At 56.8% G+C, this 26,850-nt stretch overlaps 2 protein-coding genes across 11 annotated transcripts in view; one reads left to right on the top strand and one right to left on the bottom strand.

Moving 5' to 3' along the window:
• Positions 1-4,291, top strand: part of IL21R (interleukin 21 receptor) — a 58,657-nt gene extending 54,366 nt beyond the window's left edge. For all 9 annotated transcript variants that reach the window (XM_030763663.2, XM_022588472.2, XM_089895995.1 and 6 more), the window contains 2 exons: positions 945-1,029; positions 2,802-4,291. In XM_030763663.2, coding sequence (XP_030619523.1) covers positions 945-1,029; positions 2,802-3,566 — 850 coding nt within the window. In that variant the 3' untranslated portion in view covers positions 3,567-4,291. The remainder of the gene's footprint in view (positions 1-944; positions 1,030-2,801) is intronic.
• An 8,684-nt stretch (positions 4,292-12,975) lies between these two features.
• Positions 12,976-26,850, bottom strand: part of GTF3C1 (general transcription factor IIIC subunit 1) — a 72,325-nt gene continuing 58,450 nt past the window's right edge. For both annotated transcript variants that reach the window (XM_089895987.1, XM_022588456.3), the window contains exons 28-37: positions 26,763-26,825; positions 25,791-25,884; positions 22,699-22,871; positions 21,296-21,583; positions 20,317-20,576; positions 18,960-19,240; positions 16,681-17,236; positions 15,958-16,009; positions 14,929-15,121; positions 12,976-13,983 (exon numbers count right to left, since the gene is read on the bottom strand). In XM_089895987.1, the coding sequence (XP_089752113.1) occupies positions 13,771-13,983; positions 14,929-15,121; positions 15,958-16,009; positions 16,681-17,236; positions 18,960-19,240; positions 20,317-20,576; positions 21,296-21,583; positions 22,699-22,871; positions 25,791-25,884; positions 26,763-26,825 (2,173 nt within the window). In that variant the 3' untranslated portion in view covers positions 12,976-13,770. The remainder of the gene's footprint in view (positions 13,984-14,928; positions 15,122-15,957; positions 16,010-16,680; positions 17,237-18,959; positions 19,241-20,316; positions 20,577-21,295; positions 21,584-22,698; positions 22,872-25,790; positions 25,885-26,762; positions 26,826-26,850) is intronic.

Raw genomic sequence — 26,850 nt, 5'->3', positions numbered from 1 at the left:
CTGGAGGACACACCTGTCACCATGACAATAGTAATGACAGTGATGGTGATAATAAACTGGGCACTGTGTAGAGCACATGCTTAACCCTCACAGCAGCCATATGAGCTTGATACACGGCATTTCCTCCCATTTGACAAATGGGGAAACTGAGGCACAGAGCTGTCTAGGAACTTGCCCAAAGTCACACAGCAGTGAAGTGGAGGAGAAGGAATTTCGACCTGTGCTCATAACAGTGACCTCAGCTGTGATCTTGTCCAGTGAATTTTAAGCTTTGAGTCCTGAGGGTCAGGAGGGGCCGCCAGGTGGGGGTTAAGGGCTGGTGGAATAACCCCCCTGACAATCCTGCTTCAAAACCAGAGGTTTTGCTTTTATCTCTTTATGTATTGGGTTTCTGCTGAACGTGGCCATCGAGAGAAGGGCTGATGCTGATTAAAAATATTGATAAAACCTAAGCTCCCCTGGCCTTCGTGCATGCTACTGGCTGAGGCTGAGCCCTTGCTAAGTGGCAGACACTGGGCGGGGGCCCTGCATACCCTGTTCAAGGCAGAGAAGCCTGCGAATCACAGAGGGTGTTGCAGACCAGTCTCTGGGTGCTGGGGTGCCTGGTGCTGTGCCTACACTTCCTGACCCCTCCCTACAGCCCCATGGAATTGGCTGTTGGCTCATCCCTGGTGGTGGAGGAGGAAGTCAAGGCTCAGGGGCCAGCACTGGCTTAGCAGAGAATAGGCAGCCAAGCCCTTAAACTCGGAGCACCTTCAGGAGACTCGCTGCCCCATTTTACAGATGTGAAAACTGAGGCCTGGGGCAGAGGGGCGGAAGGGAGGGGCCTGGGTGTGTCTTGGAGGCTCTGAGCCTCCCGCAGGACACATTTGGGGAGCATCTGAGCGGGAGGCCCGGCTGCCTTCTGGGAGATGCGGGGGGCTCACCTCGTCTCTGCCCTCCAGGCTATGGAAAAATGTGTGGGTGCAGGTGCCCAGCCCAGAGCCCTTCTTCCAGCCCCTGTACATGGGCCACAGTGGAGACTTCAAGGTGAGTGTCCCCACCACATGATGAGCCCCTGGGAGCCTCTCACACTCTGGGAGCTTGCTTCCACCCACACATCTAGACCACCAGCCCCACCCACCCTGTAGGCCCGGGGCACCCAGATCCCCGACCCGGGCTGGAACCAGGCTTCAGTCTCTGCCCATGCAAAGTGCAGGAAATAATTCCAGTGGGGCAGAGTTGGCATAAGAATTAAACAAGATCCTGCAGCATTTCCCAGCCCAAGGAGCCAAACTGGGAGAGAGGGTGAGCCAGGTGGTCCCTTGAGCCACGAAGTGGCCTCCTGGTCCTTTGGTAGAAGCCCTTGCTATGGAGGTGGGGAGGGAGCAGCTTCTGGGAAGGATATGGCCCTGCCTGCAAAATACACCAGCCCCATCTAGGCCCCAACCCCCGCTACCAGCGCCATCGCCCTTGGGTTCTCTGTGCCTATTTACCACCACCCACCCGGTGGCGGCAGTCACCGCAGAGAGGATGTGGTGACCCATCTGTTCCAGCAGAGTCTGGAAGTCAGGAAGTGCAACATGCCATCTGCCTGGCACTCACTGAGCGCTGTCTCACCTCCACCCTTTCATCCTCTTAGCAGCCCCTGCAAGTGGGGAGGGTGTGCTCCACCATCCCAGGGGAACCACGAGGAGACTGAGGCTCAGAGCCGGGCAGGGGAGGAGCCTAGGCTGCAGCCCACATTGGATAAACCCTTTCCTCTTTCCTCTGCACTTTCCCTGAAGCTCAAATATCACATCTATTTTGTGTTTGTTTTACCAATACTCTTACAGCCCTTGCTGTGCACCAGGCACTCTGCTAGGAGCGCCACAGATGTTATTTAATTTATCATTTAATCCCCACAACCACCCTGTGGAGTGGAGACTATTAGCAGGCCCATTTTACAGATGCAGAAACTGAGGCACAGAGAGGGTAAGTAACTGGCTCAAGGCCACACAGCTGAGAAGTGACTTCAAATCAGTGGTAAGTGGCCTCAGCAGGGTTCTGAGAGGAGTTTTCTGATGGAGTAGGCTCAAAACTGGGAGATTTTGGTTCTCAGGGATTTTCTCTGCCAACTGGATGGAGACCCTGTGTCATGAGTGGGACCCCTGGCAGGTGAGGGCAGGGGGATCCTTAAAGTTTAGGGACAGCTGCCTCAGTCCATTGTCACCCCACAGCCCTTATCTATTCTGAGTGGCTGGTCCTTGATTCACTCCATTCATTCATTTAGTTAATATACATTTATTGGGTGCCTACTGTGTGCCAGGCACTGTGTGAGCCTCTGGTGACCAGAATTGGGGCTTCTTCCCTGGTCATGTGTCCACTCTAGTGAGGACACAAACAGAAGAATGCGTGGTTTCGAGAAATCTCCCCGAGGACATAAAACAGAAGGCTTGGTGAGGGCTCTGTCACTCAGCTCTCAGGGCCTCCCGCCCCTCATCCCCACAGCTTGGGAATCTTGGACCCACACCCATACAGACCCCAGGCCACTGAGCAGCGGATTGTCTGCGCCTGCAGGCTGCTGAGGGCCGTAGCTCCCTGCTGCAGGCAGGGAGACTGAGGCCCAGGGAGGCCGGGACGGTGACAGGGACTGTCCCTGGATAGGGACACAGCACGGTGCTCAACTGCCCCCACCCCCATCTCTCTCTTTATCTTCTGGAGTCTTTGTCTCTTTCTCTCTTGCTGTCTGTCTTGTCTCTGTGTCTGTCTGTTGATATGCTCGCCCGCCACCCCTTGTCCCCCATCCCATCCATGACTCTCCCTCCTCTTCTCTCTCGCAGAAATGGGTGGGCACCCCCTTCACTGCTTCCAGCCTGGAACTGAGATCCTGGAGTCCAGGGGTGCCCTTGTCCCTGGAGATGCACAGCCAGTGCCTACCGCAGACTGCAGCCAAGGGGCTGGTGCCCATAGAGCTGCCAGAGCCCCCAGACCTGGTGGAAGCCGACGGGGTGCTTGAGCCGGGCTCCTGGGGCCCAGCCCACTCCACTGCTGGCAGCTTGGACAGCTCAGCTCACAGCCAGGAGAGGGACCGGCCGTACGGCCTGGTATCCATCGACACGGTGACCGTGGTGGACGCAGAGGGGCTGTGCACCTGGCCTTGCACCTGCGGGGATGACGGCTACCCAGCCCTGAACCTGGACACCGGCCTGGAGCCTGGCCCGGGCACGGAGGACTTGCTTCCGGGCACGGGGGCCACAGTCCTATCCTGTGGCTGCGTCTCAGCCAGTGGCCCTGCCGGGCCGGGGGACCCCCTGGGCAGCCTCCTTGGCAGGATAAAGCTGCACCTCAAGGATGAGGAGGGTTGGGCCCCCGGGCCGCCCTGGGATGGCGGGTCGCCCCGAGGGGTGTCGGACAGCGAGGCAGGTTCACCCCCAGCTGGCCTGGACATGGACACGTTTGACAGCGGCTTTGTGGACTCTGACTGCGGCAGCCCCGTGGAGCATGACTTCAGTAGCCCCAGGGACGAAGGGCCCCCCAGGAGCTACCTCCGCCAGTGGGTGGTCATGGCCCCTCCACCTGCAGGGCCTGGGCCCCAGGCCAGCTAGTGAGGCTGACTGGCCGTCCAGAGCTGGCCATGCCACTGAGCCACGAGCCACGGACAGGGTCACCTGGGCTGAGGTGTGAAGAGGCCTGCAGCCCTTGGTCTCCCGGCTGGGACCCCTGAGCCTGGTGTTTACAGTGCATGTCCGGGGCTCAGGTGCCCACTGGCGTGGCTGCGCGTGTGAGTAGCCTGCGTGCCTGTGGACACGGAGCTCGGCCGTGGCTCTGCCATATTCCCAAGGCCACTCGTGTGTCTGTGCCGACGTGAGCTTCCCGCGTGCGTGAATGTGAGCCGCACGTGTGTCTGTGGGCACGTGATGACAGCCTCCCTCCCTCCGAGGCACGTGGGTGACCCCCGGGTCACGTGCCGAGACCAGGGCACTGCCTGGGACAGACACCAAGCCCAGCTCCCCAGGTCCTGCCTGCAGAGCCGCACAAAGTCCAGACTGTTCCTTATCGCCTTTCAGGGGGAGGGGAAGGGGACCAAGCGAGCCCACAGTGACCCTGGGGGTGGAAAGATTTTGGGGGGAGCCAGTGGACCTGGGTCTGAATCCTGACTCTGACACCTCCTGGCTGTGCCACCTTGGGTGAGTCACTTCCCCTCTCTGGGCTGGAGTTTCCTGTCTTAATAATGGGGGCGGCCTGACCTACCCTGGGGAGAAATTGGAGAGGTCGCCCATGTACAGTGTGCAGCCCAGACTCTCAATAAACGTCAGCTTCCTTCCTTCTGGACCAAGGCTTGTGCTGGAGGTGGGTGGGAGTGAGAAACCAGACACAGCCCAGGCACCTGCGGGCTGTCCCACCCTGCAGAGGGGCACTTGGGGGATTCCAGGTTTAAAATCAGCTTAGTTTCTTAGAATCAGCCCCTCACCAACCAAGATTTCTTTTTCTGCCTCCTGCTGCCCGTTTTGTTGTTCCCTTTATGCACCCCAGAAATATTTATTGAGCACATTTACTGAGTACATGCAGGTGCTGGGATACAGCGAGAGGACGCTCCCCTTGGCACTCACACTGGGGAGGGCCGCAGGCCGGAGTCGGCAGCAATGACACGGTGGTCCTGATCCCCTGGCATCTTCCTTGCTTATCCTGGGGAATTGGAGGAAGTCAAGTTCTTTTTGATGATTTGTCGGAGAAACTGCTGAAATGTGAATTTAAGATGCTAAGAAAATACTTCTTTGTGACGTTTTGAAGGCACCTTATTGAACGTCAGCTCTGGACAGGAGCTCGATATTGGTGCTGCATGTTGCGTACAACTCATACTTGAAAAAAGAAAAAAGAAAAAGAAAGAAAGAAAAGAGATCATTTTCCTCCTAAGGGTGCTCACCTTTAGAGGCTGCTTTTTCGAGGCCGTGAAGCAGGGTTAAAGTAGCAGAGTCTGATTCAGCCGCGGGCTCTCAGAGCCCTGAGGGGAATCCCTACCCCAGCCTGGACCTGCCTGGCCTGTGGTCCTCCCCAAAGGCCAGGCTGCGTGCAAGGTGATGCCTGAAGCCCTGGCTTGTCTCTGCTTTTGGACGAGGGCTCAGCTGTCGACCCTGCTGATGGTTTCTCTGTGACTCTTCTGTAAAAGGGGATGTTGGAAGAAGTCACTGAGAGAACACAGGATTCTTTGGTTCTGAAAGTTCTAGAACATTGATGGTCTTAATAGTGGGACTGTTAACCTGGGATCAAGGCGTGAGGCTCGGATGGGAGCTCAAGTGTGAAACCACAGCTCCTGCAGGTGTGAGCAGCCCTCACCATCCCCCACCGTCACCCTGGAGACGCTTGGGTCAAGGTGTGCTGTGGTTTTCACACCCTCAAGGAGGCCACAGGTTCCAGGCACCCCGTGAGGCCCAGGCTCCCCGTGGAAGCAGCTCAGCTCTCTCTCCAGCACACACAGCTCTGGGCCAGGGAGTAGGGGGAGGGGACACCTGGGACACTGGCTGTTGCCAGGCCGGGGGTTGGGGGGATGGGGCTCTGGCCTGGGCCAGACATGGCTCCTCACCAGCTCTGTCTTTGAAGGGGACCCAGCTCATAAATGTGGGTGCAGAACGGAGACAGGAACTGGCCCACCTGGGAGGCCAGATTAGTAGGACGGGGTGGATGGATGATTTATGGACAAGTGGGTACATTGGTGGGTGGATGGACGGATAAAAGGATGGTAAAATGCTTGAAGGAAGAGCAGTTGGATAGATGGATGGAGATAAACAGTTGCTAGAGACAAGGATGAAATATCAAACCTAAGCTCCATGAAGGCAACAACTTTGCCTCTTTTGTTCACTGCTTTACCCCCCGTCAGGCACCTAGTGGGCCCTCAATAAAGCCTGATTTGCAGTGTTTGCTTATTTCCATGGTGTGAACAATTTTACCACAGTCAATTTCAAGCTACCAACTTGATGGCCTTAAACATGGGGTTGGAAGAGATGTTTACAATCAACTCTCCTAGCTGGTATGAGGCAGACCCGGCACACCACGGGGTTGGAGCCCAGACAGGCAGCAGGAAGGCCCTGGGGGGCTTCAGGGAGGAGGTGGTGTTTGCTGGGCTTTGAAAAATGAATAGGAGTTGTTAGGGACACCAGCTACTCAGGCAGAGGGAAGAGCTTGAGCGAAGGCCTGGAGGTGTGACTGAGCCCTGAACACATGGGGGTGGGGAAGGCAGTTCCCTGTCACCCAGAGTCCAGGCCAGAATTGCTAATGACCCTGTCTTCAGAGGCAGGAGGATGCCACATTCCGTTCCTGACCCAGCCCTTTTCCATCTGCAGGCTCGAGGGGCAGGATATCCATCTGACAAATGAAGGTGCAGAAGGGGCCGCTGACTTGCCTGAGGTCACACACTGAATTAAATGTCAGAGTCAGAACTTGAACTCTGGGCTCCTGTTCCCAAGTCCAGCTGTCCTCACCTTGCTCTGCTGGAAGGCACCTAGGTCAGGGGCGAAGAAACTCTCAGCAAACACCTATGAGTGCCTGTGCTTCTGCCCTCACGGCGTCGTTGGGGTAGCTGACCCCAGCTCTGGGAGTGACCCAGGCCTGGCCAAGAGAGTATTCTATCCTCCCGGCCTCAGGGCCAGTTCAGGCTCAGACATGTGACCAAGCTGGTCGGTACACTTTTCCTGCTGGGACTGCTCAGCTGCAGGGCTAGACTGAGCCTGGAGCTGCTGGGTGGTGGGACCGGGGAGGGGGGCACCAGGAAGAAACAGCTCACCTAATGTGAGGCCAACACACTGGAAAGCAGAGCTGGGAAGTGGGCGTATACTCCTGGTAATACCCTCTTAAGCTCCTGGATCCAGCCATGCCTGAAACTACATTCCCCCTGGACTTTTGAGGTACACGAGTATGGAAGTCATACTGTTCACCAAGTATTTCCAGCTCTTGGCCTTCTGCCCCGTCTTGTGGTCAGATGGCACCACATGACCAGGATTGGCCAATGAGTGGTGAGCAGAAGTGGTAAGTCTCACCTCTGGACCAGAGCATTGAACTGACGGTCGTGATGCCCTTCATAGTGTTCCTCTGTGCCACGGTGACCAGTGATGTGTGAGATGGTGGCTTCTCCTTCAGCCCGGGGCCTCGAGTGGGGAGATGTGGAGCAGAACTTCTAGTTCACCTGTGATGGACACATATTGTGAGCAAGAAATAAATCTTTTATTCGAATCTGCTAAGATTTGGGGGCTGATTGTTACCACAGCATAACCCAGCCTATCCTGACTGAATCAATGAGCTGTAAGTTTCCTTTTTTTGCTTAAGCATGTTTGAGATGGGTTTGTCACTTGTAGTAGACAGTATTCTCATCTCATCCCTGCAGTGAGGACTGTCCTCCCATCCCAAGGAAGGAGCACATTCAAAGGGACCTGTGGACCAGGCTCCATCATGTATCATGAATGACCTTGGGCAAGTCGCTCGCTGTCTCTGAACCTCAGTTTCCTCTTTTGTAATGTGGGGCAGGAATCAGCCTCTTGGCTGACTCTGGGGATGAAAAGGGAGGATGAGAACAGGGACATTAAATGTGTATGTGCTTCTCTGCCATCACCTTCAGCTGGCCTCTGGGTCAGATGAGGAAAGTGCTGTGGTCCCAGCCCTTCTCCAGTCTCCTTCCCAGAGAAATACCCTGAAGCTGACATTGCCCTGTGCTAGGATTTAAAGAACCCAAGAACTCTAGCTTCCAGACATTTCCCCATCAGTTACTGCAAAGTCTCAGCCTCGGATGCTCTCTGGGTGTCCCGGACCATCTACTTTGGGAAGAAGGGAGAGGGTGCAAATTGGACCCAGCCCTTCATTTTACTGCTGGGGAAACAGAGGCCCAGAGGGGCAGTGACTCGCCCAGTCACCCGGAGTCCGTGCTCTCCACTCTGCATCCTCGGCTCCTTTTCGGCCCCTTGTTGGAGGGAGAGCCTCTTCCCCCCTCCTCCCACCCATCTGGGGACTCGGTTTGCCTGGGCTGCTGCTGGCACTGCATGCAGGATAGCCCATCACAACCCACCCCAACTGTGGTCCCTCCAGATGCACCATCAAAACCCAGAACAGGGGACTTCCCTGGCGGTCCAGTGGTTAAGACTCCATGCTTCCACTGCAGTGGGTGCGGGCTTGATCCCTGGTCAGGGAACTAAGATCTCATATGCCGCACTGCACGGCTGAAAAAAAACAAAAACCAAACCCAGAACGGGCCTTCCGTGGGTGATGGCAGAGTGAGCGCGTGTACTTCCCCTCCGGGGAGATCATGACACCAAGAACAAAGGAGAAAGGCGTATAAACTCTCCACAATGAAGGGGATGGGACAGGGGGTCACCTGCAGTCAAGAAGCATCAACACATGAATGGAAGACAAGCAGAGTCAAGTCTTTGCTCAAATGTCACCTTCGCAGTGGGACCCACCCTAGTCTCCTTACTCAAAACAGCAGCACCCCACAGACCTAGTTTTATTATTTTCCATAACATTTTTTAATCTATTTTATTTATTTATTTATTTTCGCGGTACGCGGGCCTCTCACTGTTGTGGCCTCTCCCGTTGCGGAGCACAGGCTCCGGACGCGCAGGCTCAGCGGCCATGGCTCACGGGACCAGCCGCTCCGTGGCATGTGGGATCTTCCCGGACCGGGGCACGAACCCATGTCCCCCGCATCGGCAGGCGGACTCTCAACCACTGCGCCACCAGGGAAGCCCCTTCCATAACATTTATTGTGCTTTTAACATATGTCTTTCACTTGCTTATCATATTTACTGTCTGTCCCACTAGCACAGGGATTTTGTCTGTTTTACCCACTACTCGGTCTCAGAGCCTAGCATAGTGCCTGGCACATAGCAGGTGCTCAACAAATACTGAAAGAAAGAATGAATGAATCAGTCAAAGGCAGAGTTGTGACTGACAAAGAAGTGGGCAGAGGGGAGGGAGGGGACTGAAACCAGGAGGGACCCACTTGCCCTTGGACTTGGAAATGGCCCAGAATGGGACATGAAAGTGAAAATAGGGGCCTCCTTGAAGTCTGTGAATGGAGCAAGAGACACCCCCGTCCCCCCCACCCTGCTGCTCACACTGTGGGGCAGCTGGGGATCTTCCTTCATCTATAGTGGCAACAGGCGTGAGGGGTTTCCTCTTAAAAAGTGATGTTCCCAGAAAAGAAATTTTGCATTCTGCCATTTTGTGGGTCTCTCAGCATCATGCTGGCTGCCCATCCCAAAGCAAACCCCATCCCTAGAAAGAACTGTCAAGGGGGAGGGCTTTGAGGCTGGACGGCCTGAGTTGGGAAGCCAGCAGATCCACTTACTAGCTTCCAACCTGCAGAAATTATTTTACTTCCTGTGCCTTGGTTTCCTCATACATGAAATGGGTGTATTAATTGGACATACTTAGGGCTGTTGTGAGACCAAGAGTTAATATGTGTGAAGTGTGGAGAGCAGCGTGGCACATTGCAAGTGCTCTGAAAATGTTGTCACTTTATCATCATCTTTGTGGCCAAGTCCCCCCGACCCCAGCAAGCTTTTGTTGATCTCAACCTTAAACGTGGATAGACAGCGAGCTACAGACATCTGGAGACCCAGATGAACCAGCAGGAAACGGAGATGTTGGGCTGCTGCTGCCACCTGCTGGTGACCCCTGGAACTTGGCTGAGGAGCCGGCTGAAGGCGGTGCCCTCCCCGCGCTGCGGTCCAGGGGCTCCCCTATCTGCCTGCGCCGTCAGGTGGCTTCACAACTGTCCCAGAAACTCCATGCGGTGGGGACACAAGGCGAACGGGTAGGTTCTTTTTTGTAAATTGAAGTATAGCTGGTTTACAATATTGTGTTAGTTTCAAGCGTATAGCCTAGTGATTCGTTTTTTGGGGTTTTTGCGTGTCTTTATTTTTCTTTCCATATTCCGTATAGGTCATTACAAGATATTGAGTATAATTCCCTATGCTACACAGTAAACCCTTGCTGCTGCTTACCTGTCTTATGTACAGTTGTTTGTATCTGTTAATCCTAACCTCCCAATTTGTCCCTCCCCCTCTCCTTCTCCCCTTTGGCAACCAGTATGTTCTTTTTAATTAATTAATAATTATTTTTAGTAGGTTCTTTTTAAAATTCAACAAGGGCTGAATTCTACTCCTTGGGTGGGTGGACCCGCATTGGGCAGTGGGCAGTGTGACCACACTAAGCAGGGAGATCACATGTGTGTGTACACACACACACGTGTACATGTACACACATACACACACACAACACATATATGCACATGCACATCTGGAAAGTCCCCGGCATAAGTGGGTCAAGGGCCCAAGGGAAGGATGGGTGGTCAGGTAGTCAGAGGACAGAGCTCACTCTCTGGGCGGCCCTGGGCGAAAGGAGGCTGCAAGGGAAGGGAGGGGACGTGGGAGGAGGCTGGCAGCAGCAGCAGACTGAACGAGAACTGATTGAGCTCCAGGAAGAAGGGAGGCGGATCCTGAGAAGGCAGCCGAGAGGATGCTCAGTGGGGGAAACCAGGAAGCAATTTCAGTGAAGAGGGAATAAAATCAGGACCTCAGTGCCAGGGCTCCTACCATAGCGATTACATAGCGTGTAGCTCTCTACGTGCGGATACAGATGAGCCAGGGACACTGCAGGGTGAACAGCCGGAGCGGTGTCACTATGTAAAGTGTCATCACACACGTCTATGTTTTCTCGGGGGTAGGGGAGCGTAAAAGGTATGTAAATGAAGAGAAAAGGCCTGAAGGAGAAAGCAGCCTGGAGGCTTAAATCATATCTGTAATGTTTTAAGTGTTTAAAGAGAATGGATTGACTCATGGTTTATGTAAGTAAAAAGGAGTAATGAAACCGAGCAGGACCCTGTGGGGCTCCTGGGCACGGAAGCTTTTCTGTCCCCTGCTTTTTTTTTTCTTTTTTCTTTATTTTTTTGGCTGCACCCCGCGGCATGTGGGATCTTAGTTCCCCGACCAGGGATTGAACACGCACCCCCTGCAGGGGAAGGACGGAGTCTTAACCACTGGACCACCGGGGAAGTCCCCTGTCCCCCATTTCTTGTAGGGAACAGACTCCAGCCTCCATGACCTTCCCTGAGTTCCAAAGGGCAGATTGGAACAGTCACTAATCCGGGAAGGAAAGGGATGCAAAGACAAGGGAGGGGCAGCCAAGAAACAATAGTGCAGCCTGGGGGCAGGGTCCTGGTTCCACCTCAGGGGATACACATATCAGTGTCTTTAAGCTATTTATTATAGAATTAAAACCCAACAAATGGAAGATGTCAGCATTTTTCATACCAGAGAAGCTCATCAACAAGATTACCCAAGACCAGATCAGAGGAGTGCAAGCCCTGCACACACCCTAATCTTAACAGCAACCCCACCCTTGAAACATTGATAAAACTCATCAAATCCTCCTGGGTTGGGACATGATACAGTTTTTCAGGGAGGGAGCCTGCTGTGTCCCCCTTTGCAATAAAGCTATTCTTTTCTGCTTCCCCCAAATCTCTGTTTCCAAGATTCAATTTGGCACCTGTGCACAGAGGCTGAGATTTCAGCATCAAGAGCTGACCCCACATCCCTATGTCCCAGCTCCCATACACATGCCCAAACTGTCCCTCGACTGGGGGAACAGGAGAGGAAACAGACTTGGCTGAGCTGTGCTTGCCCTTGGTGTTCTTCAACTCCTCTGGCCCTCCTGTGAGGAGGATATTCCATCCCCATTTCTCAGATGAGAAAACCAAGGCCCTGAGACGTGAACATCAAGAATGGATCCCAGGGCTTCCTTGGTGGCGCAGTGGCTGAGGGTCTGCCTGCCGCCTGCCGAAGCAGGGCACGCGGGTTCGTGCCCCGGTCTGGGAGGATCCCACGTGTCGCGGGGCGGCTGGGCCCGTGAGCCATGGCCGCCGGTCCTGCGCGTCCGGAGCCTGTGCTACGCAATGGGAGAGGCCACAACAGTGAGAGGCCCACATACCAAAAAAAAAAAAAAAGAATGGATCCCCAAAACAGAGTCCTACTACAAAGCATAGGGAACCCTAGCCAATCTCCTGGGATAAACTTTAATGGAAAAAATATAAGAAAAAGAATGTCTCTATGTGTGTAACTGAGACACTTTGCTGTACAGCAGAGATCGGCACAGCACTGTCAATCAGCTATCCTTCAATTAAAACACCAACCTTACCTTGCTCCTGCCACACAACGCACTCCCACAAAATCAGCACGTGTTTACAAAGCAGATCACATCCACTGTTCTACTTGATCTCAGAAAATCCCCCCAAATGCTAGTTTTCCACACTTGAGTAAAAATGATGCTAAGACTTGGCCAGGTCTTGGCTGTGCTAGGGGGGTTCACCCTCAAGACCCTAGACCTCATGCCCCGCTCCCCTGCCCACCGCCCCGTCACTCTGGAGTCTGGCCCGGGGACCAGGCGCCTGGCAGAGGGAGGATGGAAACACAGGGCCGCTAGCTGGGCCAGGTCAGAAGCTGCAGGCTGTGAGATGAGCTGCAATGGGCCCGAGACTGGGCCTGGGGGTGCAGCGGCGGTGACTAGGGGGGCAGGTCCCGTACGTGTGACCGTCACAGGCAGTGTTACCAGGTTTCTCATCTTTCAAGAGAAGACAGAGATCTGGATTTGTACAAAATGTGAAAACTCCAATTTTAAAAAAATGTTGGAAACTAAAAAAACAACAGAAAAAGAAATGTGGGCTAAAAGAGAACAGCCACGGGCCAAATCCACGCCCTAGGCCTGAGACCTCTGCGGCCTGCTGGCATTTGGGGCCACGATTGGCCGGCAGGCCTGCCCTGGATTGGGTGCTGCCGGACGCCTGTCAAGGGACAGGCACGGGCCCAGCTGGGTGGGAGGATGGACTTCCAAGGCAGCCGCAGGCGGTCAGGCTGCGCCCAGCACCCCGACTCTTCGGTTTTACAGGCAACATCTTATTCCCGGCTGTTCCGAGGTTGAAAAACAAGGAGCCCCCAGGGGATCAAAGATTCTTTAGATAACACACACAACAAATTGCATTTTACTTCGCTTTAATTAAAAAATATATAAATACATGCCAGGGGATTTTTTTTTTTCTTAATAACAGGTTGAAAGAACAAAACAAACCCCAAACCTGCCGGGACTCCCCGTTCCTAGGTGGCAGGAGGCCTGCAGGCGGGTCGCAGGCTCAGCCCCAGCCCAGGGGTCAGGGGTGCTGCCTGGAGAGGAGCAAGTCTATGCCGGGCCCTCGGCAGTGGGGCACCCAGCCCCGCTCCGTGACACGGCCCCAAGAGGCCCTGCCCCTCAGGCCACAAGGGCTTTCCAGGGAGCAGGGAGAGTCCTCCGCGGCGGGGTGGCTGGAATCTGGAACGCGAGGTCTGCGTGCATGGGGCAGACCCCCACGGCCCCCAGCTCCTGACCCCTCACTGGCCAGTGGATGTCCGTACAGAAGGCTCGGGGCCTGGGCAGCCTCGCCTCGGAAGCCCTTGGAGGACGCTCCCCACAACCCAGGTTCCAGAGAGATCGGGAACACGAGGAGGAGAGCAGGCGGGACCAGTGTCTCCAAGCTCTCCCCCAGGCCCCGGGCTGACGAAGCACAGTCCTCGGGGCAGCCCCGGAAGGGCCTGGGAGCAGGCGGGCGGGCAGGCTTCCTTCCAGAGTTCCAGGCCAGGAACTACAGGCGGGGCCGCAGGCTGGGCACACAGTGTCCCCGTGCAGCAGGCGGGACGCAGGGCCCCCCCGTGCCCTGACCTCGCCAGGCTGTACCGCACACGTGGGACCCCCAGGAGAGAACATCCTCTCCTCAGGGCCGGCGCTGGGACAGGAGGCTCAGAAGTGGACCCACTTGTTCCAGTTGGCCTCGTGGGGGAAGGCGCGGCCCAGGCGGAGCGTGCAGTCCAGCGTGGGCTCGTAGAAGACCATGGGGCTCCCGCCTGGGCTGGGGGGCGTGTCTGCCTCTCCGCCCACCGGCTTAGAGAAGAGCGAGACGGCCGGGAGCTTTCTCAGCTGGCGCTTCTGAACGCAGCCGAGGGATTCCAGGCCCTGCAGATGACACAGACAGACCGGTTCACAGGGGCATTCGAGGACCACGTCCTCTGTGCCCGGAGCTGCTCCCAGAACAAACACCTGAACCTGGCCTTGAGAGACGAGTAGGGATTGACCAGGGGGGTTTAGGCAAAAGCCCAGGGCAAGAGAGAGAAGCGCGTGACCAGCATCTGTACAGCAGCCCTGTGTTGAGCAGGGGTTGCAGGCCAGCTTCCAGATGGGGTTCTGTTTGGCCCAGACCTGCTGTAAAGTGCGGGGAATTTCACACTGAACTTCCCGTTTCCACTTCTGTGGAAAAGCTGGAGGCCCAGGGCACACAGGGCCGGAGCTCACGGCGGCCATCAGGCTGAGCTGCCCTCAGGAGGCTGCGAGCACGTCTCCAGCTCTCCTGCCACCCACGGGGGCTTGTCACTCACTACTCACCTGTCCCTGTGGGCCTGTGAGCCTCTGAGCCCTGGTCTAGAGAGAGGGTCAGAGGCAAGACCCCGGGAACGCCAACATGTAGGCCTGGGCAGCAGCTCGGGGCTGGGAAAGGGTGCTGTGAGGGACGGCCTGGGGACAGGAACCCAGGGCAGGGGTGGGGGATGTGGGAGGCTGGGCGCCAGCAGCGCTAAAGGGCACAGAGGCCAGAGGCAGGAGGACAGAAGCAGGCATGGGGCTCGGCCAGCGCCGCGGCCTCAGAGGGCAGTGGGGCTGACGGGGGGTGGGGAGTAAGCAGTGCGGGGGACACCTGGGGCCCGAGGCTCTTCTGAGGAGCCTGGCTGTCTGCCAGGAGACCAGTGCACCCCCGCGGGCCAAACCTGTACGTGGCGGCCACACCCTCGAGCTCAGCCAATGCGCCCACCAACCCTGGCCCTCTGAGACTCAAGCCCAGGCCCAGGAAGAGGGAGCTGCAGTGGGGGACAGGGACCCAGTGAGGACCCTCCCCGAGCCCAGTCACACCTGGAGCAGCTCGAGCACAGCGAGGGGCTGCAGGACGCCCTCGTAGTGCTGTAGCAGGCAGCTCTCGGGCACGCCGGGCCTGGTCATGATGTGGTGCAGCATGCCCTCCATCATGCCCTTGATCACAGGCGTGTTCAGGCGGCCGTCCACGATGCGCCACGGGCGCCCGATGAAGCGGATGCTCTCACAGTCCCTGCGGGGTGGGCACATGGGCGTCAGGCTCGCATGGTCCCAGCTCCATGGGACCCCAATGCTCAGCGAGGTCCGGCGCCTGGCCTGGGGCTCAGGGCTGGGGACCGTCTCCCTCTTGCTCTTCCACCTCCCCCTCCCCCATCTGGACAGACAGGGTCCCAGCCCCACGGCCCACGAGCGCCGGACCCACATCACCGCACACTGGCGGGGGCAGGGGGATGGGGGCGGGGGAAGTGCTAGGACCTCTGGATTTACCAGCTCCATCCGGGACCCAGGCCACTGGCTGCCTCGCCTTCTGACCAAGTTCTCAGGTCTGTACTCAAAAGTTCTACTTCTGTGCTGTATATGGGGGTTCCAGACACACTTTCCTTAGAAGGTTTCTGCTAAAAGCTTAACCAGTGACTGGTCTGACACACAGGGTCCCGGCGTGAGACAAGCCCCAGGGTAGCTGGACACTTGGCTCTGACTGCATGACTGGGCCCTGGCGGGGGGCGACATCTAAGCTGGGAGAGCACGGCCCGGCCAACCTGAGGGTGATGTACACACTGGGGCAGGCGCCCCCTCGCCAGAAAGGCTTTTGTGACACCCACTGTTCCCGACGGACCGGGCGCTACAGCAGTCAGCACTGCTGGGCCCTCGTCCACCACGTGCAAGGAGCACCTGCCTGGCCCCCCAGGGAGCGAGACCAACAGTCCCTCCCGTGTCCCGGACCCCTGTGCTACACAGATCTCTGTGAAAGACCTTCACGTAATAACTGATCTTGGACCCTGGGGACAACCCCCAAGGCCCTCACCGCTCCCCCCCGGCCCAGGCCACCTGAGTCCGAAGCACACTCACCTTTCCCACGCTGCCTGGGAGAGGCCCCCGGCCGCAGAACCGTCCGCCAAACCTGACAAGAGAGAAAGGGTGTGGGAGACTGAAGAAGGTGAGGCCCATCTCTCCCTCCTTCATTCATCCCGCAAGTCCTTCTGGGTCTGGGGATAAAGCAGTGAACAAAGCAACAGCAATCCCGCTCCTCAGAGCCTTCACCCTGGGGTGGCGGGGCGTGGCGGGCAAAGCCTGCATGCCCAGGACAACACGGGACGGGTGGCAGGGTGCAAGTGTGCAGCTGTGCTCAGGGCCCCAGGACGCCCCGCCCCGGGGAGCGGCGAGCGCCTGAAGCCCTGACTGCAGAGCTGGGGGTGTGAAACCCTTGGGCAAAGACATCCCAGAGGATTATAGCATGGGAGAGGAAAACGGGGCACCTGCCAGGCCCCTGGGGAGGCCAGAGCCCTCCCCTTTCTGCTTCCTGACAGGGATGCTTCAGGAAACACCTCTTTCCAGAACCAAGAGAGCGCCCTGTCCTCATGATTCACAGGTCGGCTTAGGAGCATCTAAGGCCTCTGCCCTCTAGTGGAAATATGAGTGTCAATAGGCAAGAGCTTCCCCCTCGAAGTCGAGGCCGTGAAAAGCTGATGTAAAGGCCCCTTTTGTGGCTGCAGCAGGTTCCCGGCCCATCGGGCCCCGTGACAGAGAATGGGCGGGGGGGGGGAAGGTGGTGTGCGGGACAGGGTTTGGTACCTCTGGGGTCTTCAGGGCCCTCCGGAGGCTGGGCCTGACAGCTCAGCTGCTCTCGGCCTGGGGAGCTGGGTACCCCGACGCCCTCTTGGTCCTCCTGCCTGGCTTCCGATGCTCTGGGGGGAGGCTCCCTCACGCCTGTGTCCTCAGGAGCTGTGGGCAGGGCAGGCACCTGGGTTTCTGGTTCTTCTTCTGCTCTGGGCCCCAGGCTGGGGGCCAAACGCACGTCCTGGAGTGTGGGCCTCTTTGTGGGGGGCTCCGGGGCACTCTCGGGGTCGGTTCCCCCTCCCTGGCTGTCCACATCTGCACTGGCCCAGCTGGCACGCCTCTTGGCGTTCAGGGGGCCCTGAGAAGGTGGTGCCTGCCTCTCAGAGGGGTCGTCCTCGCTGGAAGGCCCCTCGGGGGGTCTGGCCTGGGGATCTTCTCTTTGAGGGTCAGTGCCCTCCTCTTTGTCTTTTAGCCGCACTGAGTGCAGGAGCCAGGGCTCGGCAGAGGCCACGGACACCAGGCGAGCGGTGTTGCCGCCGACTTCCAGTACCTGCTGTTGCTCTAAGAGGTCCTAGGAAAAGCAGGAGACACACGGCGTCTGTAGGGATCCCCAGCGTCATTGGGGTCCCCCTTCCCCTGCCTGAGGTGTTTAAGCGTTCTGAGCAAGTGGCCAGCCCAGCTCCTTCAGGACAGGTGGCTCCGCCTGCGCCCTCAAAGCTGATGTGACCTTACAAGTCTCCTTCTACCTGGCCAGCTCCTCCTAGACTTAACACCCCGAGGGTTACCAAGTTCTTCTGCAAAAGCCGTAATTATTCCCAAGTGAAGGACAGCGACTCCTTCCCTCGTTCACCACGCATGCCCTCTTCCCACGTCCTTGTTCTTATCTACGAGCTGCACCAACTCTGGGCAGCACACAGGGATTCACCAACATCTTTTCCTTTTTTATTAAAAATCCCACAAGTCAAGATCCAAGGAGTTTGCCCCTGTTCACAGCCTGGACGCAGGACTCACACCCACATCATGCGGGTCTGGGGAGGGTTAGCTGCGCATGCGCCACTAGGGCCCTGTGCTGGACACCAGGGAACAGAGGGAGCTGCCTGCCCCTCGCCTCTCGGCAGTCAGTGGGATCCGCTGCCTGGGCTCCAGCACCGGGGCCTGGGGAAAATCCTCACCCTCCCTCCCAGGGCCCCAGAGGCACCATGAGTTTTAAGAACAATCCAACACCAAGTGAAAGGTACTCAACAGCCCTCTTGTATTTCCTGTATGGGTAAGAACTCCTTTGATAATGACAAGTATCGACTTCCACCCCCTCCCCGCTGCCCCAAGAACACACAGCAAGGCAGGCACCTCGCAACATCAGTAACACACAACATCGATGACAACTGACACGCGAGAGGGCAAGCCAGGTCCCGGGGCACTTGATCTAAAAGGTCCAACTCTTCTCACATTCTTTGGGTTCAAGGGTCACTGATGAAAATGGGTCCGGGCAGGGAAAGCTGTAACCAAGCAGGACCCTACGGGGCCTTTGCGGGGCAGGCCTTTCCCCCACACCCTCTGCTTTAGCTCCTCTCTGAAGTACCCAGGTAACAGTACCTGGTGCACTTTCCTGAACTGTTTTACAGAGGCGACCCCCCGCCCCCCACCCCATCAAATGGAAGAAATTTAAATTTGCAGTCCCCAGACCTACTGGCACCTAAGGACTGACAATGTTAACTAACCCCTGTGACACCACCCTGTTCCCTCACCATCAGCCAATCAGAGAACTGTACACGAGCTGATCACGAACCCTGAGACCCCTCTCCCTCACCTGGCCTTTAAAAATGCTTTGCTAAAACCTTTCAGAGAGCTCGGGGCTTTTTGGGGCATGAGCCACCTGTCTCCTTGCAGGGCCCTGCAGTAAACCTTTCTCCCCTCCAAACTCCGACGTTTCGGCTTGTTGGGCCTCATTGCGCGTCAGGCACGCGGACTTGCACTAACAAAGTGGTGAGTACTGTGGACCAGGTGCAGGGTACCTGGAGACAGCAGAGAGCTGGGGAGGACAAGGCCCATGGCTTGGGGGGGCTCCGGCCAGCTGTGCTGAAGAAACAGGGCCCAGAGTGGCCAGACCTTCTAAAGTTCAGGAGAAGCTGGCAAAATTTCAGGCTAGATCTCCTGTCTTCAATGTTGACAACGAATCCAGCTTTTGAAAAAATTCCACTACATGCCCCAAGCCAAGCCCACCCGCAGCGTGCGTCTGGCCCGTGAGTTGCTACTTCTGGTTTGGCTACCACAGGCTGCCTGAGAGTACTGCTCACCTGGACGTAGTCTGCGAAGGTCCGGGAGCGCTCCCCATCTGTCCTCGCCAAGGCGGAGAACCTTCGGCTCAACTCCACCCTGTCCACCCCAAAGCAACCGGCCGCTGCGATGGCCCCCTGGACTTCCAGGGCGGCGGACACGTCTCCGGGTTTGTACCCAGATAGCGCCAGCTGGTGGGCGAACTCTTCCAAGCTGCAGGTGTCCTCCTGGCTGTTTATCAGCCTGGTGAATGTGTCAGGGAGGCAGGAGGTTCCCACCATCAGCTCTTCCAGAGAAGTGACTGTGGAGACCAGGAGGACCAGAATCAGCCCTGAGAAGCCCCTCCCCCACCAGACCAGTGTACAAGCGATGCCGAGGCAGGTCATGCTCCAACACCGACTCACTGCTCCCCCAAATGTCCAGGGGTTGTCTTCTGGGTGGACACGGTTGGGCCCCTGGCAGTCAGGTCCCTGATACATGCCGCCCTGGGCCCTTGACTGCAGCCCGCTCAATCCCCAGAGCCAGTATGATTCTCTTGTTCAAGACTCACAGGGAAGGGCTCAAAGGTGGGGCTGGGGTCTGAGAGCCAGAACCCTAGAGCTCTGGAGGGAGCGGGGTGGCCCTCCACTCAGGCTGCCCGGGCCCCACCCTTCCTGATGCTCCCATGTCCACGGCTCGCAGACCCCGTGAGATACGCCGGGACCCCTCCATGAGTCCCGACTTTTGTTCACACCAGCCACGGCTGGTTTCTGGTGCTTCCTGTACAAGGTGTCTCTGCTCAGACCACAGGCTACAGGTCATCACATTTTTGCCTGGGCCAAGCGCTCCTGACACAGCACAGAATACTGACTGTGGTTGTGAAGGTAAACACCTCAACACGTGAAAATAAAGGCAAGTCAGACAGAGCAGGAAAGGGGTAGGAAGGGGGAAGAGAAGTGCAGGGACGAGGCCCTAATATTCTCATTTTACGTGGAGGAAGGAGAGACTGCCAGAAATTAAGGGTGCAGGGAATGGAGGTTTAAGCAAGTCATCATCGTCTCAAAGGCAATCAACAGAAGAACTCAGAAAAGTGTAAAAACTGGAAGTAAAGGAGATGAGAGAGAACGAATATAAGCAGAGTACTCATTTTTCACAGCAAGAGGTCAAAAGACAACACTCGGGCAAAGAGACCATGGTGAGCGCTAACCGCACAGCGGGCACAGCCCAGGGCTCCCGAAGCAGGCAGCTCAGGACGCGCCCTCTGCGCCGGCTGCTGCGGACAGCAGGCCTTCCCTTTGCCTTCCGCTTTGGCTCAGTCAGTGACGGCCGCTGCACGCGGCCTTGGGAGCCTGGCCATGAGCCCCAGGCCTGGGCCGTGGGGCAGCTGGGGGCACTCACCAGCGGCTCCGAGCCCGGTGGGCTTCGGGGTGCAGCGCAGCCGGAGCTTGACCCGGCAGGAGTTCACCACGATGCTGTCGCTGGGGTTGAGGTTGCGGTTGCTGACGATGCCGGGGGCGCAGCAGCCCTTCATCAGCAGGTAGTTGGTGTGGGAGGCCTGGCGGGCTTTCACCTCGATGCTCCGGCGCTTGGCCCCCGAGCCTTCGTCCAGGTCTTCCTCTTCATCCTCGTCCTCTTCCAAGGCGCCGTCCTTTCCCAGGCTAGGAGCGGAAAACGGACCTGGACGACGGAGCCCAGCCAAGTCTTCTGCTGGTCTGGCCGCCCCCTCAGAGAGCAGCGCTCCGACCACAGACACAGCCCTGGCATCCGGCTGTGAGGTCAGGTTAGCACAGACTGCGCTCCAGATTCATCTCCCTCGTCCACCTTCCATACCCACCCCGTACCCCACGTCCCTATACCTGTGTCTCTCCAAGGGCTGTCCCTTCGGCCTGGAAACGCTTCCTAGTCTCTGTCCAAAAATGCCTGCTTTTCCATTAAATCCCAATTCAGCTGTTACAGCCTCAAGGAACCTTTAACGACCCCCCCCTGCTCTGCCTACCCCACCCTCCGTGCCACACTGTTCTGGGTCCTTCTCTTTGGTGTGGCCCAGTCACCCCCTCCTCTGGCTCCCCCGGCGCCCAGAGGCACCAGCAGAAGGTGCTGCACTGGACACCGTACTGGAATCCCTGGTTCACGGATCCGTGAGGCCCCGACCCGGGAGCTCCCGGAAGGCACTGCCGAGGCCCTGCTGTCTTTGTACGGCAAATACCCACACAATGCCAAGCGCAACGCAGAGAAACGCAGCACGTGTTCGTTGAAAATAAAAACCAGATGACTGAGGAAATAAAATTGCAGATGCCACAGCCTGAGAGGAAGTGATGGTGCCCAAAGCCCCCAACGGTGCTCGGAGCAGCAGCCCAGCGGCTGCCCTGGCTCTTACCTCTTAATGACCTCGTTCTCCACCATGGAACTGTCCACCACAACGATCTGCTCTGGGATCCTGACGTCCATGGAAACAAGGCCCAAAGAGAAAAGGGTCAGGACGGCCACACAGTGTCCTCCAGGGCCGTCCAAAGAAAATGCCACCAGGTCGCTCGTGGAGTCGTTATTATCCTGGTCTTTGAAGGAAAAATTATCAGGCTGGTCCAACTTGCCGGCAGCCCGGATTCTGTCGAAGAACTGGAATGATTCTGTGCAGATGGTACTCGGAAATCGCCACGTGAAAATCCTACGCAGAAAGAAAAGGGAAGGGCCTTTCTGAGGACAGGGTGCTGGAGGCCTTAGTGCGGATGGGCTGAGGGCACTTCACATCTTGCCGTCAACACTAAACACACCGGCTTCTCCCTGGAAGCCCTGTTTTCCATCTCAGATGAAGATGCTGCACCTTTTCATCTAACCCCAAACCCTAGGCCTCGCGGTACCAGATTGGGGGAGATGAACGTGCTTTTTGTAATCATCTTTACACGAGGCAAGCCCTGAACCCCTACAGAGGGGAGGGGACATGCGTGTGTTCGATCTCACAGTCTCCACTCGGAGCCTGCAGTCAAGCCCTTGCCTCTGTCCAGACCCTGTAACAACCTTTTGCTGACGTGCCGCAAACTGGGTCTAAAAAGTACATGATGGGGTTTCCCTGGTGGCACAGTGGTTAAGAATCCGCCTGCCAATGCAGGGGACACGGGTTCGAGCCCTGGCCCAGGAAGCTCCCACATGCCAAGGAGCAACTAAGCCCGTGCGCCACAATTACCAACCCTGCGCTCTAGAGCCCGCAAGCCACAACTACTGAGCCCGCGTGCCACAACTACTGAAGCCCACGTGCCTAGAGCCCGTGCTCCCCAACAAGAGAAGCCACCGCAATGAGAAGCCCACACGCAGCAACAAAGAGCCAACGCAGCCCAAAATAAATAAATAAATAAATAAATTTATATATATATAAAAAGAGCAACTTAAAAAAACCCAAAAAGTACATGATGGCTTCCAAATGAAGTGTGTGAGCCTGCAAGGCAGGCGGCCTGGTACAGCTCGGAGCCGTGAAGATTAGGACCGAGGTTAGGCCCAACCAGGAGGGTGCACTTTTAGCTGGTCTAATTATTAGAAACTCCCCAATTTGATGGAAAAAAGGGAAACAAACTACCTACAAAATTGGTAAAATACCCCAACACAAAATACGGCAAGCATTAACCTTATTCCCATAGAAGGGGGGACAGACATTGATGAGAAACTTGGTCCCAGAGGCTGTGTCTCGCGAGGCCCAGGCCGCCCCGCTCTCTGATGAAGAGGGACGCCCGTCACTTCCGCTCACCTGTGCTCCTCTCCGCAGACAGGCCCCGCCCTCCCCGTGCTCACCTGTGGTAGGTCTGGGACAACTGGTAGGACATGGGCGCGAAGGGCAGAGCGCGGTTTTTCTTGGGGCCCAGCGTGTGGTTGACCCGGCGCCGGTTGACCAAGCTCCTCTTCTGGTACTCCACGAAGGCCTTCACCAGGATGTGGTCCTTGTACTCCCGGTAGAGGCGGAACGTCTGTAACACAGCAGGCCGTGGTGAACAGGGCTCCCCAGCCGGCAGGGGGAAGACCCAGATGTGGATGCACAGAAGCCACAGCTGATCACTGATGGAGGAAGCGGTTGGCGGTGGGGGAGAGCCCGGAGGAAGCCCACATCCCGACGGTCGGCCTGCACCCACCTTCACGTCACCTCAGAGAGTACAGAGAACAGGCAACTGCAGGGAAAGGCGGATGCCTATTTCTCTGGCTGCAAAGACGCTGGGAGCTGACGCAGAATCATCTCTGATACCACTGTATCCCTTACCACGACCTAACCCATCAGCATGTCTGCTGGGCTCTACCCCCAAAATATGTTCCCAGACACATCTGGTCTGTGCCATCTACACTGCCACCATCTGGGCCATGCCACCATCGTTTCTCCCCGTGGCCCCCTGCCCCCAGCCCGACCACTCTGCACAGCAGCCAAAGTAGCCCTTTGATGCCTAAATCAGACCACACGTTCCTTCCCTGCCTCGAAGCCCCGATGGCATCTGTCTGCAGGGGGAACTCTCAGTCCTCACTAGGCTTGACGAGACCCCCGTGAGTGGGACCCGGTCCACCACCCTGGCCTTGACTCCTACAGTAAGTGCAGCCCTTGCTTACCACCCTCCAGCCTCACCGGCTTCCTCACGCTTCTTGAACAAGCCAAGGCACTGCCGCCTCGGGGCCTTTGCACTTCCCGCTCCCATTTCTCGGACAGCACACTCCCCCAGTCTCTACGTGGCTGACTTCCTAACATTCAGCTCTCAGCTCACACACCTCCCCTCAAAGGCCAAATCCTCCTCCGTCCTGCTCCGCTGCTGTCAACTCGATTACATTAACCTGTTTCCTTTTCTCCGTAGTAACTGTGTCTGCCTGAAACGATCTCATCTGTTTATTCACTGTCACTCCCTTCCAGAACACAGACTCGACTCGTGCTGCTGCCCCAGCGGGCACCTGGCACCCAGCATGGGGCAAAACGGAGGGCGGTGTTGGGTCCTGGGTGCTGAGGCTCCCCCCGTGGGCCACGCCGCCATGGCTCCCTGGCTCGCAGATGTGGATCCCGCCCAGAGGGGCAGCGGCTCGGCGGACTGCGGGACCGGCAGTCCCGTCACTCCAGTTTTCCGAACAGCGCTGGTTCAGTCAATTGACAGCAAATGTCGAGTACACACCAGCCTCCAGGAAAGTTCAAAGCACTGGCCAAGAAAACCTGCAGGCATGGTCTGAGAATCCTGGCTTAGAAAGTTCTCTGCTGCACTGACCCCGGGACCCGAGGGTGACAGGAGACTGAGGCTCACCGGCTTCGAGGGATCTTCCGAGGCCACACTGCTGGGAGGGGCGGGACCAGGGAGAGGACGAGGTCTCATCCTCGAGCCAGTGGCCAGGGGATTGGGAGTCAAGTGGTGGTCAGTTGGGGTGCTGGGGCAGCATGGGGTGGCTCTCCCGGAGACAGAGTGGGGTCTGGGCACATACTGGGTCCTGTCAGTCCGAGGTGCGCACAGTGCCCTCGATTTCTCCAGGTACCAACTCTACGTGCGTCCTGGTGCACGGACTAGCAGGCTGATGGGGAAAGACTGAGCGGGGCGGAGGGAAGAAGCAGGACGCAGCCGTCAGGTCATCACTGCTTCCCCCCAAGCGGAAGTGGAAGCTGAATCCAGCTTCCTGTGAAACACCTACACCTTCTGCTTGTCTCTTCCACGTGAAGACGAGGATGGGCGCACTCCCCAGACGGCCGCCGGCGCGGAACAGGGCGCACAGACCACACACAGTGAGCGGGGGATGTGGCACAGCCCGTCAAGACTCCCAAGAGGCTGGGCTGTCACAGACACAGTGAACTACCGCCATCTGGGGTGCCTGTGACGTCCACCTTCCTGCAGCACACTTCCCAGAAGCTCGGGGCTGCAGGGAGCCTGGTAGGATCCCGGGTGGCCTCTGACCTCATCCCTTTTCTTTTTTTGGGGGGTGGGGCGTGGGCACACCACGTGGCTTGTGAGATTTTAGTTCCCTGACCAGGGATGGAACCCGGGCCGGCCCTTGGTAGTGAAAGCGTGGACTCCTAACCACTGGACCACCAGGGAATTCCCCGACTTCATCCCTAATGACCTCCCACTCCCTGCTGCCAAGGGGAAGGGGTCGCTGAAGCAGGGCCCCGTGTCCTCCTTGGGCTCAGGCGCTCTCTCTCATGCGACTTACCACACCCTGGGTGGTCAGCGAGAGTGACAGCCCCTTGGCACCATCCCTACCGCTCAGACCCAAACTGGAAATGGAGCTAGAGGAAGGAAACGTGAGGCCACGGCCCTGGCTGGGACACAGGGACCAGGCTCTTGCCATAACTTGGGAGCTGGGCTTTCTCGTGTGATGGGGGTTGGACCGACCCCCGAGGTCCTGCTAGCTCTAACCCCGGCTGGGCAGGAGAGCTCGTCAGGGTCCTGCCCCCTCCACTCCTGACTGCAGACTGTCGGCGGGGGGCGGGGGGCCTGGGGCCCACGTGCCACAAGAGCTCTCCAGTTGACTCAGAAGCATCCCCACAAGTTTGGGACAGCACCCGTCTAAACAGATCAGTGGGATGAGAAATAACACCAGCCTTTCGTTTTCTTATTTTTTTCCCCCTCATGTTCCAAACTGGCTTGAAGAGCTGAGTTTTGGGTTTAGAGACTAAATACAAAAGTAGACAGGCTCTACTTGGAACACACTTTTGCAATCATTAGAAACAAGGGAAGCACAGGCTCGGGAGTGGCCAAAAAAAAAAGAAGAAAAAAAAAGATGAACGGAGTGAGGGCTAGAGTCCCAGGGGCAATCAGGTCCTCTGAGGCCCTGCAGTGAAGTGAAGGGGTGGAAACCTCACACGGCCCGGCCTGGGAAGGGCCCCGAGTTCCAGAGCACTGCTGTGAAGCTGACGTTGCGTCCCCGACACCCACCTGAAATGACTGGTAGATCTCCATCTGGCTGTCTGAGAGGGCCAGTGTGCTCTGGATCAGGTTCTGGAGCACCAGGAAGTGGATGTCATCCACGCTGAAAGAGACGAGGCAACAGGGCCACGTGAGCCCACAGGCCGCAGGGCACCGCTCATCTTGGGTAGATTCGGTCTCAAAAAAGTTTTGAATCTCACAAAAGTGATACGAATGTCCAAACTAGTCATAAACCAAAACAAAAGAAATGATGGTTTTTATGCCTTACTGATTGGTCCATTTTCACAGGGAAAAAGTTTCAGTCTGGTGGGCAAGGGGTGACATAACCTGGAAACGGGTTTTCATGACAACACGTGTGGTTAGTGCTTAGATTTTCTTTTTGTCTAATTTTAAACAACTGTTTCTCCAACGAGAATAGGCTTTTCATTGAATACAGAGCTAAAAACCAAATTGAATACTGATTATCCAAGATGGAAAGAAAAGGCTGAGGCTTCTTTCTTTTTTTTTTTTTTTACTTTTCGCCGTGCTGCGCAGCGTGTCGGATCTTAGTTTCCCCACCAGGGGTCAAACCGGCGCCCCCCTGCAGTGGCGGTGCGAAGTCTTAACCTCTGGACCACCAGGGAAGTCCCAAGGGAGTTTTTGCTTGGGAAGTTCTTGGGCTAGGAGTTCAAACCCCTTCCCCAACCCGTCCTCAGGCTGGGCCAGTGACAGGCGGGGTGAGGGGCCTCTCCCCGCACAGGGCCTAATAATAAATAATTTAGTCTCTTTGGGCCCAGCGGTCTCTGTTGCAGCCACTCAACCCTGCCGTGAGAGCGTGAAAGCAGTGCAGACTACACGTGCAATGGGTGTGGCTGTGTTCCAATGACACTTTATTTCCAGAAACCGGCACCAGGCTAGATTCGGCCCTAGATGATCCTGTGCTAGGCAGCGGACAACCCAGTCAAGCGGCCTAGGAAAGGCACTGGGTCCGTCAGTACTTGCCTATTAAGTTCATCCTCTTTCCTGACTTGGTCTTTTTCATCTCCAATCATCAAAACTCGGTATCTGCATAGGAAACAGAAGAACTTGT

Source organism: Delphinapterus leucas, chromosome 15 (genome assembly GCF_059928025.1).
Source record: "Delphinapterus leucas isolate spDelLeu-1000000601 "Yukka" chromosome 15, BTC_Dleu_Yukka2, whole genome shotgun sequence".
Taxonomy (NCBI): Eukaryota; Metazoa; Chordata; class Mammalia; order Artiodactyla; family Monodontidae; genus Delphinapterus; species Delphinapterus leucas.
Note: the sequence above shows the minus strand (reverse complement) of the source record. Positions and strands in the feature narration are given on the sequence as shown.